The following is a 14,228-nucleotide window of genomic DNA, read 5'->3' as shown; positions in this document are numbered from 1 at the left end:
AATAAACTGACTTTCTGCTTCACAACCACTATTGTACGTTCAAAGAGTTAGATCCATTTACACGCCGGGTGGCGGTAATATTTTTTGGGTGATTAGTGCATTCCAGTGACATAAACGTACAGTTTCCAGCCAACGGCAAGCTGCAATTGACCGATTGTGCTAAATAAACTGACTTTCTGCTTCACAACCACTATTGTACGTTCAAAGAGTTAGATCCATTTACACGCAGGGTGGCGGTAATATTTTTTGGGTGATTAGTGCATTCCAGTGACATAAACGTACAGTTTCCAGCCAACGGCAAGCTGCAATTGACCGATTGTGCTAAATAAACTGACTTTCTGCTTCACAACCACTATTGTACGTTCAAAGAGTTAGATCCATTTACACGCAGGGTGGCGGTAATATTTTTTGGGTGATTAGTGCATTCCAGTGACATAAACGTACAGTTTCCAGCCAACGGCAAGCTGCAATTGACCGATTGTGCTAAATAAACTGACTTTCTGCTTCACAACCACTATTGTACGTTCAAAGAGTTAAATCCATTTACACGCCGGCTGGCGGTAATATTTTTTGGGTGATTAGTGCATTCCAGTGACATAAACGTACAGTTTCCAGCCAACGGCAAGCTGCAATTGACCGATTGTGCTAAATAAACTGACTTTCTGCTTCACAACCACTATTGTACGTTCAAAGAGTTAGATCCATTTACACGCCGGGTGGCGGTAATATTTTTTGGGTGATTAGTGCATTCCAGTGACATAAACGTACAGTTTCCAGCCAACGGCAAGCTGCAATTGACCGATTGTGCTAAATAAACTGACTTTCTGCTTCACAACCACTATTGTACGTTCAAAGAGTTAAATCCATTTACACGCCGGCTGGCGGTAATATTTTTTGGGTGATTAGTGCATTCCAGTGACATAAACGTACAGTTTCCAGCCAACGGCAAGCTGCAATTGACCGATTGTGTACAATAAACTGACTTTCTGCTTCACAACCACTATTGTACATTCAAAGAGTTAAATCCATTTACACGCCGGCTGGCGGTAATATTTTTTGGGTGATTAGTGCATTCCAGTGACCTAAACGTACAGTTTCCAGCCAACAGCAAGCTGCAATTGACCGATTGTGCTAAATAAACTGACTTTCTGCTTCACAACCACTATTGTACGTTCAAAGAGTTAAATCCATATACACGCCGGGTGGCGGTAATATTTTTTGGGTGATTAGTGCATTCCAGTGACATAAACGTACAGTTTCCAGCCAACGGCAAGCTGCAATTGACCGATTGTGCTAAATAAACTGACTTTCTGCTTCACAACCACTATTGTACGTTCAAAGAGTTAGATCCATTTACACGCCGGGTGGCGGTAATATTTTTTGGGTGATTAGTGCATTCCAGTGACATAAACGTACAGTTTCCAGCCAACGGCAAGCTGCAATTGACCGATTGTGCTAAATAAACTGACTTTCTGCTTCACAACCACTATTGTACGTTCAAAGAGTTAGATCCATTTACACGCCGGGTGGCGGTAATATTTTTTGGGTGATTAGTGCATTCCAGTGACATAAACGTACAGTTTCCAGCCAACGGCAAGCTGCAATTGACCGATTGTGCTAAATAAACTGACTTTCTGCTTCACAACCACTATTGTACGTTCAAAGAGTTAGATCCATTTACACGCCGGGTGGCGGTAATATTTTTTGGGTGATTAGTGCATTCCAGTGACATAAACGTACAGTTTCCAGCCAACGGCAAGCTGCAATTGACCGATTGTGTACAATAAACTGACTTTCTGCTTCACAACCACTATTGTACATTCAAAGAGTTAAATCCATTTACACGCCGGCTGGCGGTAATATTTTTTGGGTGATTAGTGCATTCCAGTGACATAAACGTACAGTTTCCAGCCAACGGCAAGCTGCAATTGACCGATTGTGCTAAATAAACTGACTTTCTGCTTCACAACCACTATTGTACGTTCAAAGAGTTAAATCCATATACACGCCGGGTGGCGGTAATATTTTTTGGGTGATTAGTGCATTCCAGTGACATAAACGTACAGTTTCCAGCCAAAGGCAAGCTGCAATTGACCGATTGTGCTAAATAAACTGACTTTCTGCTTCACAACCACTATTGTACGTTCAAAGAGTTAAATCCATTTACACGCCGGCTGGCGGTAATATTTTTTGGGTGATTAGTGCATTCCAGTGACAGAAACGTACAGTTTCCAGCCAACGGCAAGCTGCAATTGACCGATTGTGTACAATAAACTGACTTTCTGCTTCACAACCACTATTGTACGTTCAAAGAGTTAAATCCATTTACACGCCGGCTGGCGGTAATATTTTTTGGGTGATTAGTGCATTCCAGTGACCTAAACGTACAGTTTCCAGCCAACAGCAAGCTGCAATTGACCGATTGTGCTAAATAAACTGACTTTCTGCTTCACAACCACTATTGTACGTTCAAAGAGTTAAATCCATATACACGCCGGGTGGCGGTAATATTTTTTGGGTGATTAGTGCATTCCAGTGACATAAACGTACAGTTTCCAGCCAACGGCAAGCTGCAATTGACCGATTGTGCTAAATAAACTGACTTTCTGCTTCACAACCACTATTGTACGTTCAAAGAGTTAAATCCGTATTTATTTTTGGGGTGCTTATTGAATTAAAGAGTATGTCAGACAACACGCAGAGGAGTGGCAGAGGAGGCAATGTTTCAGGAGCGAGCAGACGTGGCAGCAGAGGAAGGGGTCGAGGCAGCACTAGTCGCAGCCAGAGGCCAGTGCTCCCGGTGTCATCCAGCGGTCGTGTCTCCACCGACAACCCTGCCGTCATCGATTGGTTGACTCGGTCGTCTTCCTCTTCCCAGGTCACCTCTGACACCTACAGCCAACGGTCGGTGGGTACGTCAGACACAACCGTTAGTTGGCATGGCCCGGGAGCAAGACCACTGAAATCACGTGTCCTCGACCTGCCCCTATCCTTTGGTGTTCCCTCACCAAGCGAAGTATCGCATGCTGTGGGCTCAGCCCCACTGTACAGTGAGGAAGAGCTAACAGAGGGCGGTCAGGAACGGGGGGAGACATCCGCCTCTTCAGCAGCCAGGCGAAGAAGTACTGGCGAGGAGAGTGGCTCGGTAGCCGGTCTAGAGACAGGTCTGTCTCCTGACCCACACGCAGCCGAGGGGGCTAGTAGTGACGCGGAGACCCTAATTGATGATGATGAGGCTGATCGCACTTGGCAGCCTCGTCGTCATCAGGCTATTGCTTCCGCATCATCAGGAGAAGAGGGTGCCAGCTTGCCAGCGAGCAAAACAGTCGGTGGGTTGCCCAGGAGGCAGCAGGGTCGCAGCAGTGTCAGTGGAGCCAAACGGCCACGGAGTAGAGCACCAGCTCCACTGCAGCCTACCACCACGGCCAGTAGTGGTGCCGGTGTGCACGGAGGAAGTAGCAGTCAGCCAGTGAGGAGTAGCGGGGGCAAAGTTTCCTACTCGGCGGTGTGGCAATTTTTCGTCAAGCCGCCCGAGGAAGTAAACGTAGCCGTATGTCGACTATGTGGCCAGAAAGTCAAGCGTGGCCAGGGGGCCAATGTTGGGACTACAGCGTTGCGTCAGCATATGCAGCGTCGCCATTCGGTGGCCTGGGAAAACCGTGATAAAGATACGGCGGTTCTGCCTGCCCCAGCCCCCGCTCCATCACCAGCTCCGTTACTTGCTCCGTCACCCGACATCAATCGCCCTCTATCAGCCAGTCAAGGCTCCAACACCTCTGCTGAGGGGAGTTGTCGCTCGTTGGCATCTTCCGCTCGTTCAGATGCTCCTTCTCCTGCTACTCCTCTTCACGGATTCCGTCAGCAGTCTTTCTTGGAATCCGTTTCCAAGAGACAACAGTTTGCGAGCACGCACCCGACGGTGCAGAAGCTGAATGTCCTCCTGTCCAAGTTGCTGGTGCTGCAGTCCCTCCCTTTCCAAGTGGTGGACTCAGCACCTTTCCGAGAAATGATGGCTTGTGCCGAGCCGCGGTGGAGAGTGCTAAGCCGGCATTTCTTCGCCAAAAAGGCAGTGCCAGCCCTGCATTCACATGTAGAAGAGATGGTGGGCCAGTCTTTGAGCATGTCGGTCTCTGCCAAAGTGCACGGCAGCGCCGACGTGTGGAGCTGTAACTACGGTCAGGGACAGTACATGTCATTTACGGCCCACTGGGTGAACGTGGTGCCGGCACAGCCGCACCAGCAACTTGGACAGGTCACGCCGCTTTTGCCTCCACGTTTGCACGTACTTGGTCCAGCAAAGATGTCCGCCTCTACCACCTCTTCTTCCGCCGTGTCCTCAGCCGCCACCCCCGTGCCAAGTCCCATTACCCGACCGGCATATCACATGTGCAGGGCGCAACGGTGTCACGCTGTGCTGCACCTGGTATGCCTTGGCGAACGTAGTCACACAGGGGAGGAACTTCTGAGTGTAATGAACAGAGAAATCGACAGATGGCTGTCTCCGCGCAAACTGAAAATCGGAACCATGTTGACCGACAACGGAAAGAACATGGTGTCTGCTCTGCGTCAAGGAAGGTTGTGCCATGCACCATGCATGGCTCACGTGTTCAATCTGGTTGTCAAGCGGTTCCTAAAATCCACCATCCCACTGCAAGACATCCTTAAAATGTCACGTAAACTTTGCATGCATTTCAGCCATTCCTACACCGCAAAGCACACCCTCCTTGAGCTGCAGCGGCAGAACGGAATTCCACAGCATCGCCTGATCTGCGACGTTGCAACAAGGTGGAATTCAACCCTACATATGTTAGACCGCCTTTACGAACAGCGAAAGGCCATCACCGATTTCCTGATGTTACAAGCGGATAAAGGTACTCCCCTGTGTAACTTAGATGTCAGCCATTGGCAGCTCATGCGTGACACCTGCCGCTTGCTCAGGCCCTTTGAGGAGGCCACGCTATTCGTGAGTTGGCAGGACTATGGGATGAACGACGTCATTCCCCTGTTGCACATCCTGGAACAAATGCTGTTAACAATGGCTGGTCAGGGTGCGGTAGACGTGGTGCACAGATCTCAACGCCACATGACCCCTGTGGGGGCAGGACAGGAAGAAGAGGAGGAGGTAGAGGAGGACATTGGTGCTCAGGAATTATTGAGTGAAATGGGTGGTTTTTCCACTCAGCGGACAGGAGTGGAGGAGCAGGAGCATCTGGTAGAGGAGGAGGAGGAGACAGAGGACCCAGACGCACCGTGGCAGTATGCTGTGGAGATGGAGGCAGGGAGTCCCTCGCATTCCTTGGCACAAATGGCCCATAGCATGCTCGCTTGCTTGCGTAGCGACAGCCGAATAATAACCATCAGACAGAGGGATGACTTTTGGCTGTCCACCTTGTTGGACCCTCGCTACCGTTCAAAAATGATGGCCTTTTTCACACCTGCTGAGAGGGAGGCCAAAATAAAGTACTATAAAAACCACCTATGTAGTCAGTTGGTCTCTGCCTTTCTGCGCCAACGTCCATCCTCAGACACTGTGGGCCCTGTGCGCTCGCGGGAATTGCTTTGTATATCTGTCGCCTTAGGGGCCGCTGTCTGGCGACATAATTTTTTGTCACTGTGTAGACATCTATTTATAGGCCGATGTTTGGCCACAAAAATATATTTAGTAATAACCTAGCCGTTCAGGCCGCTCCCTGAACACCTCGGGAATTGCTTTGTATATCTGTCGCCTTAGAGGCCGCTGTCTGAACAGCTCATGAATTGCTTTCTATATGTGTCGCCTTTGAGGCCGCTGGCTGGACAGCTGATGAATTGATTTGTATATATGTACTTATTGTCCGCTGTCCGGACAGCTCATGAATTACTTTTTGTATATAGCCTTCCAAACCACTCTCAGAATAAGTCATGATATTCATGCTGTGTATAGCCTTATAGGCCAATGGTCAATCAAGTCATGATTGTTATAGTGTGTATAGCCTTATAGGCCGCTGTCTTTACAACTTTATAATTCCATGCAGTATATAGCCCTATCGGCCACTTTCTGGCATCCAGTTGCTGTAGCCCCCATCACCACACTGTGCCACGGGCCCCTGTACCGCCTTCTCATACTGCTGCCAGATCCATCCTCTGCCATGTGCGTCTTTGTCGTCTGCTCACGCTGCTGGGTTCCAGTTTTAAACCTAGGCCTGTGTATGGCTTCCGAATACTGCTGCCTCCACCGCCACCCTGCGCCATGTGCCTCTGTCGTCTGCTCACGCTGCTGACGGCTTCCGCTTTTTAACCTAGGCCTGTGTATGGCTTCCGAATACTGCTGCCTCCACCACCACCCTGCGCCATGTGCCTCTGTCGTCTGCTCACGCTGCTGACGGCTTCCGCTTTTTAAACTAGTCCTGTGTATGTCTTCCGAATACTGCTGCCTCCACCGCCACCCTGCGCCATGTGCCACTTTCGGGTCTCCTCACACTGCTGCCAGGTCCATACTGATTCATGGCCCCCTGTACCGGCTCCTCATGAACGTGTTTCAGCGGGTTTGCATCACTTAACGGCAAATCGTTGACAAATGCTGGGACGTTCAGTGTTGTGCGCATTAAGCCAGACACCAAAGGGCAGCACAGACCTGTTATTACTCGCTCAAGCATGGCTGAACAAAACCAGTCTCTACCACAAATTGGACCCAGACCTGCCCAGGGTCTCCTAACTAGATTGCACGGAGGAGTAGAGTCCGTTATCGGAATTAAATAGACAAAACGCCACACCAAAAAGAGTGGCTATTTCCAACACTTATTCCAGAAAGAGGAACAACCCGTTTCATATACGGCCCGTAGACGTTTCACGTCTGCCACATTCAGTCGATTTAAGACGCAAGCTCCACTTCCTGTGGTCTCTGACCGTCGATATACCTTTAAGTGTCAGCTTTGAAGCTATATTCCCTCCGGAGCACTGACACTGGTGCCCTTCCGTCAACATGCCTTTAAGTTTCAGTTTTCAACCATATTCCCCACAGAAGCCAAACTCTTGGGTATCCCAGAAGCTGCTCAGCGGGTCAGGGCAATAAAGCTCCCGGTTCGCAGGTTGTTCCGTCTTATGGATGGAAGTACGACGGTATATGATCTTCTTCGCACCCACGGCATCACCTCATAGAATCTCTGCATTGCATCTGCAATCACAACGCTGACTTCCCGGATCGCCACTCAGCCATTGGACTCTTGATAGTCGTCTCCCCACACTGCTGCTGGGGGGACTTTTTAACCTAGGCCTGTGTATGGCCTTCAATTGAAGCTGCTTCCGCTCCGCCACTCTGCCATTGGACTCTTGATAGTCGTCTCCCCACGCTGCTGCTGGGGGGACTTTTTAACCTAGGCCTGTGTATGGCCTTCAATTTAAGCTGCTTACGCTTCGCCACTCTGCCATGGGCCCCTGTACCGCCTCCTCTTGCTGCTGCCAGGTCCAGAGTGTGTCATGGGTCCCTGTACGGCCTCCCATTGCTGCTGACTTCATCGCCAGACTCTGCCATGTGCCACTTTCAGGTCTCCTTACACTGTTGGTGGGTTCCATTTTGTGATAGGGTGCTGTATGGCCTTCCATTGCTGCTGCCTCCACCGCCACCCTGCGCCATGTGCCTCTGTCGTCTGCTCACGCTGCTGACGGCTTCCGCTTTTTAACCGAGGCCTGTGTTTGGCTTCCGAATACTGCTGCATCCACCGCCACCCTGCGCCATGTGTCTCTGTCGTCTGCTCACGCTGCTGACGGCTTCCGCTTTTTAACCTAGGCCTGTGTATGGCTTCAGAATAATGCTGCCTACACCGCCACCCTGCGCCATGTGCCTCTGTCGTCTGCTCACGCTGCTGCCAGGTCCATACTGATTCATGGCCCCCTGTACCGGCTCCTCATGAACGTGGTTCAGCGGGTTTGCATCACTTAACGGCAAATCGTTGACAAACGCTGGGACGTTCAGTGTTGTGCGCATTAAGCCAGACACCAAAGGGCAGCACAGACCTGTTATTACTCGCTCAAGCATGGCTGAACAAAACCAGTCTCTACCACAAATTGGACCCAGACCTGCCCAGGGTCTCGTAAGTAGATTGCACGGAGGAGTAGAGTTCGTTATTGGAATTAACTGTGAGGGACTTTTAAACCTAGGCCTGTGTATGGCCTTCAATTGAAGCTGCTTCTGCTCCGCCACTCTGCCATTGGACTTTTGATAGTCGTCTCCCCACGCTGCTGCTGGGGGGACTTTTTAACATAGGCCTCTGTATGGCCTTCAATTTTAGCTGCTTACGCCCCGCCACTCTGCCATGGGCTCCTGTACCGCCTCCTCATGCTGCTGCCAGGCCCGTAATCTGCCATGGGCCCCCGTACCGACTCCTCATGCTGCTGCCAGGCCCGTAATCTGTCATGGGCCCCTGTACCGCCTCCTCATGCTGCTGCCAGGTCCAGAGTGTGTCATGGGTCCCTGTACGGCCTCCCATTGCTGCTGTCTCCATCGCCACACTCTGCCATGTGCCACTTTCAGGTCTCCTCACACTGCTGGTGGGTTCCATTTTGTCATAGGGTGCTGTATGGCCTCCCATTGCTGCTGCCTCCACCGCCACACTGTGGCTCCACACTCTGGTTTTGGCCCCGTGACTGCCCAAATGAGTGAAGTGTGCGGTGATTCTAAGATCGACGGCACTCATCTGCATGTCCTACTGACTGACAGTATTATTTCTCTTCCCCAGCAGACTCCAAGGGCATTTAAATTAAAGGTACAGTGTTCTGCACTAATATAAAGGCTCTCTGAAGCCTAGAAACACCCTTTTTATAAGTTAAATTCGCAGCGAATATATTCGGCTTGAAGCGAATTTATTCGGCGAATTCGGCGAATCAGCCGAACCGAATTTTTGAATAATTCGCTCATCTCTAATCTTGACCTCTGGTTTTGTAAAAATGAATACATTTCAAGTTGAAAATCTACGGAGTAGTGTTTTTTTCAAAACCGTCTGACTCCCATCAGTAACTCTGTATATAACTTTATAGTAAAAATAAAACCTGGAATTATAATGGCATTATATTCACATATTTTGTAAAAAAAAACTTAAAAGTAAATTGCACAGATGTTACATGGAGACATTTCTCTAAGCCACGTAGAGGTATGGTAGGTGCCTAAAGTGCAGGCATGTGTGAAAGTATTTAAGGGCTGGAGAGTTTTTCTGGTCCTCTCGGGTTGTCCGTTCCCCTGAAATGGAATTAGTTTAAGTGCTGAATATATGCCTTCTGTACATACAGAATAACATGTTAATCTTTGTTATATTGCAGAAAAATTATATTCCAAGAAATAGCTCTGTAAAGTATACTTAAAGGGTAGAAAAAAACTTTTGTTTTGGGTACAGTGGGGAAAGGTTAGAATTTCTGTCAGGTTTTTATTTCGGTTTGGGTCCTCACTGCAGGGGTTCACGCTTTTTAAATGCCTACCATATATGCTTGATCAAGTGCTTGCTTTCGGTAGTCAAGTTCTTCTTCTAAGTAACCTTTCTGCTTGCTGAACAAGTCCTGAGAATGAAAAGAAGACGTTCATAATTCTTTTATATAGTAAAAAATTGGTTTATGTCATAAAAATTACATTTATTATTGTAAGTGTATTTTTTCAATTTATGTTCCCTTTAAAGAGGCAAGAATGGTGGTATGTTAGTAATAAAATATATTATGAGATGAATCACTGACTTTGGAAATGGTTGATGAAAGACGTTTGGGAGAATTTGAAATAGTTTACAAAAACTTCACTTACTGGGAGTCTTACCTTCTCATTTTCCAGATCGATCATTTTCTGTGTGAGGGCAGCTTCCGTCACCTCGATCTGTTTTAGCCACTACAACCAAACACATAGAACAAGCCAAACAGTGATTGACACATGGCATCAACAATGATGAATCCCAAAAAAAAATCCCTTAAAAAATCTGCTTTCAACAGCAAAGATGTTCAACCTTTAAGCTTGGCCCACAGAAAGGGGGAAACTAAAACAAACTTATCAGGACTGTCTTTTTAAAAAAAAAAAAAAACTAATAATATACAGTAAAGGCCGTGGTAGTTTAGAGCTATGGCTTACATTCGAGCATCAACTTTAAAATTTACTACATGTATCAAAAATTATAAAGGGTGCTGCTTCAAAGTATTAAGTTGCTGGAAGTTGCTGATAGTTTCGGTATATCTCAAGACATAATAGTCCTAATTTGTAAGGGTGTCAAAATACATGGCTGCCTTCATTTCTAAATCTTACAAATGGTGACTGAATTTAAATTCTTTTTTCCCTTTATTTTTACCTAGTGATCTTGCCAGTAAATCTGTTATTTTTCAGCTTCCTTTAGGGCTTGTTTACACCAGATGAAGCTGAGTGCGTTCTTACATAGTGTCTGAACGCATATACAAGAAAAATTTATTTATTTCTTGTTCAAAATACTTAGAGAATTTACAACACATGAGGCACTTATGGCACAAGATATACAGGGAACATAAATCAGTAAAGTTAGACATTACCACATTCATTTCAGGTGTTACAGATATGAGTAGGTGTGCTAGAGATAAGCTACACTTGACCAGTTGTACTAAAGAGTACAGCAACTCCCTGGCGTATTATGCCTTTTGTTATATAAAAACATCAAAAAGGGAGAATAACTGGAGCTTGATTATATAACAAGAGAAGTACACTGTATGTAGAAAGAAGGAGGTAGAGAGTATCCAAGTGAAGAAATAGGGGGAAAAGGATAGGGGAAGGGATGAGAGAAGGGCAGGATTCCCAGAGTTCATCCCCAAATCAGGCACCAAAACAACAAATGCATAATAGGGGTTAAGATAAGCCTGTCAAGGAAGCATTAGGCATGAGGCAAAGTGTGGGGGTAGGAAATGTTCTACCCATGGCTGCCATATTTTTGAACTTCGTCCATAATGATTGCTTCGATTGTGGTGTAAATCACAGCCTAAATGACCTTATTTTTAGTTTCTACTGTACTGATGGAGTTAGACTTCTTGGCCTTTGCTATTGTCTGTTTGGAGGCTGGGGTGACTTGCAAAAGTCATTTGAATTGAGCCTGGGTAAGGTCTTCCTCCACAGCCCTGAAAACAAGTTTCTGGATAATTTGGAACAAATTTAGAAATTCTGGCATGGACCAAATACCAATAGGTCAATTTCTTGTAATTGATTTTCAAAACAACTATATTTTTTGAGGATTTAGTTGTTGTCCATATGTCATTCCAATCATTAGCTTAGCGAACCCATGGTCAGATTCCTATTGGCGTGTGCATGTCTGGACCAGAACCAGACTTATTGAGTTGTTTCATGTACAATCGTGATATTAGGCACACAGCATGTAGGTCATGGCTACACATACTCTATGCTCATATAGTGAGACATTTGGTCTAGGTTCTGCCCTGATCTAGCATATGAGGTAATAAAATATTTAGGAATCAAAATACTTCTTAGTTGGGCAGACCATGTTGGTCTTGTAAAGCAGGGAAGATATTGATGACAGTAGAGATTATGAAATTTGATAAGCTTCAAGTCCACCAAATTCTGAAAGGAAGTTTAGGAGACAAGAGTCAGATAAAAAGGTTTTTTAAAGAAAGGACAGTAAGTAATAATTCTACCCAAAGAGGGGGTTTCATGGACTGAGTGGTTATTCATAATTGCTAAAAAAACAAATCTCCCCAAAACACCTGCTCTGTTTACAATACATATATACAATCCTACTGTAAGCTGCTGTAACAAGGTGCTCTGACACCCCAAGAGAACATAAAAGGAACACTGAAGCACAGGCTACAGTGCTGAAACAAATGCTGTGATCAATCCAACATGTGTGTCTTAATCAAGTGAAAGTGTTCTGTGCCACTCCAGTCACACTGGTACAATATCTTGGATTCATCCACATCTTCCACATAAGTGCCTTCTAACACCTTCACACTGCACTCTCACTCACCAGAAGCAATTGACCCCTTGTACTACCAAGTGAGTCAATTACAAATGCATGTAAACGTGCAATCGGAAATTGCACACTAGACACAGGGATTGTGGTGTAAATAAGCCCTTAACAGACCAAGTTTTCCTGCAAAGTAGCATTTAGAGGGTTGAGACAAACCATTTAACACTGACAGGGGTGCTTACAATGGTCAGCTTTATTCATTTTTGTAAAACTTTTATCGCAGAAGGAAAACAAACTGTTGCTTTAACAGCTTAAAAAGTGTTAGCTGGAGGTTGACTTTAGTTTGTTAGTTAGGTCCATCTAATTCTGTTAGTTCATTTAACACTCATTTAACCCACAGGTTAACAATGCTGCTATCCAAGGGTGTCTACTTTGTTCCTTCATAGACTGGAGCCACCCCACAAGAAGTGTGTTACTGGCCTGATCAGCAGGTGAAAAAAAAAAAGGAAAAAATCCTAAAAAAAGAAAACTAATATAGCCACCACATTTAAGGATTGGTAAGCTGCAATATACCGGTATAACATTTTTTGTTTTTGGATTAAAAGCCTAAGTTTAGTAAATCACAATCCGTGCTATGTGTCCCTTCTTCTGAGGATGCAGTTTTAGTTACAATTTTCCATCCTCTGATACCCCACTCTACCCCTGCAGCAGTAATCTTCCAGTGAAGCAGGAGGTTAATAGGGCCAAGGGACCAGTCATATGCACTGATATCCATGAAGAAAAAACAAAAAAAAACAAAAAACCAATCTATGAGTCGAGGAAAAGCAGTTGATTGAAAGGTCCACCCCCTTCATTCATAGATCATTTTTCATGTTGTGAGATAATGTACATTACCGTGTACTGAATTAGGCCAGTCCATAAGATAGAAGTGAATGAAAGTAACAGGTAAATGTTAATAAATGTAATATACACTGCTCAAAAAAATTAAACACTTTGAAAACACATCAGATCTCAATGGGGAAAAATATTGTGCTGGATATCTATACTGATATGGACTGGGCAATGTGTTATGAATGTAAAGATGCCCCATCGTTTGATGGAAATGAAAATTATCAACCTACAGAGGACTGAATTCAGACACCTAGAAAATCAAAGTGAAAAAATGATGCAGCAGGCTTGTCCAGTTTGCTGAAATTTAATTGCAGCAAAATGGTACTCAGTAGTTGTATGGCCCCTGTGTGCTTGTATGCGTGCCTGACAACGTTGGGGCATGTACCTAATGAGATTATGGATCATGTCCTGGGGTATTTCCTCCCAGATCTGGACCAGGGCATCTGTGAGCGCCTGGAAAGTCTGAGGTGCAACCTGGCGGCCTTGCATGGACCGAAACATGATATCCCAGAGGAGTTCTATTTGATTTAGGTAAGGCAAGAGTGGGGGCCATTCAGTGCTATCAATTCCTTCATCCTCCAGGAACTTCTTGCATACTCTCACCACATGAGGCCGGGCATTGTCGTGCACCAGGAGGAACCCAGGACCCACTGCACCAGCGTAGGGTCTGACAATGGGTCCAAGGATTTCATCCCGATACGTAATGGCAGTCAGGGTGCCATTGTCTAACCTGTAGAGGTCTGTGTGTACCTCCATGGATATGCCCCCCCAGACCATCACTGACCCACCACCAAAACGGTCACGCTGAACAATATTACAGGCAGCATCATGTTCTCCACGGCTTCTCCAGATCCTTTCACGTCTGTCACATGTGCTCAGGGTGAATCTATGAAAAGCACAGGGCGCTAATTCTGGTGTTCAATGACAAATGCCAATCGTGCTCTATGGTTCCAGGCAGTGAGCACAGGGCCCACTAGAGGATATTGGGCCCTCAGGCCACCCTCATGAAGTCTCTTTCTAATTGTTTGGTCAGAGACATTCACACCAGTGGCCTGCTGGAGGTCATTTTGTAGGGCTCTGGAAGTGCTCATCCTGTTCCTCCTTGCACAAAGGAGGAGATACCGGTCCGTCTGATGGGTTAAGGACCTTCTGGGACTGTGCTGGGAGACATAGCAAACCTTCTGGCAATGGCACGTATTGATGTACCATCCTGGAGGAACGGGACTGCCTGTGCAACCTCTGTAGAGTCCAGGTATTGCCTCATGCTACCAGTAGTGACACTGACCCTAGCCAAATGCAAAACTAGTGAAAAACAGTCAAAAAAGATAAGAAAAATTGTCAGTGGCCTTCACCTGTAAAATCATTCCTGTTTTTGGGGGGTCGTCACATTGTTGCCAATCTAGTGGACCTGTTGTTAATTTCATTAACACCAAATCAGCTGAAACTGATTAT

The 14,228-nt window shown here is 46.2% G+C and overlaps 1 protein-coding gene across 7 annotated transcripts in view; it reads right to left on the bottom strand.

Annotated features, from left to right (window-relative positions):
- The window catches only part of JAKMIP1 (janus kinase and microtubule interacting protein 1), a 249,212-nt gene that overhangs the window by 22,558 nt on the left and 212,426 nt on the right, over positions 1-14,228 (bottom strand). For 5 of the 7 annotated variants that reach the window (XM_089677383.1, XM_089677387.1, XM_089677386.1 and 2 more), the window contains 2 exons: positions 9,761-9,841; positions 9,448-9,525 (listed from right to left, as the gene is read on the bottom strand). In XM_089677383.1, the coding sequence (XP_089533509.1) occupies positions 9,448-9,525; positions 9,761-9,841 (159 nt within the window). The remainder of the gene's footprint in view (positions 1-9,447; positions 9,526-9,760; positions 9,842-14,228) is intronic. The other 2 variants (XM_089677385.1, XM_089677384.1) reach the window with 1 other exon arrangement.

This window comes from Staurois parvus, unplaced genomic scaffold (assembly GCF_062004578.1).
Source record: "Staurois parvus isolate SC_StPar_1 unplaced genomic scaffold, SC_StPar_1.0 ptg000186l, whole genome shotgun sequence".
In the NCBI taxonomy this organism is placed as follows: Eukaryota; Metazoa; Chordata; class Amphibia; order Anura; family Ranidae; genus Staurois; species Staurois parvus.
The sequence above is the reverse complement of the archived record's forward strand: the minus strand, read 5'-3'. Positions and strand labels throughout refer to the sequence as shown.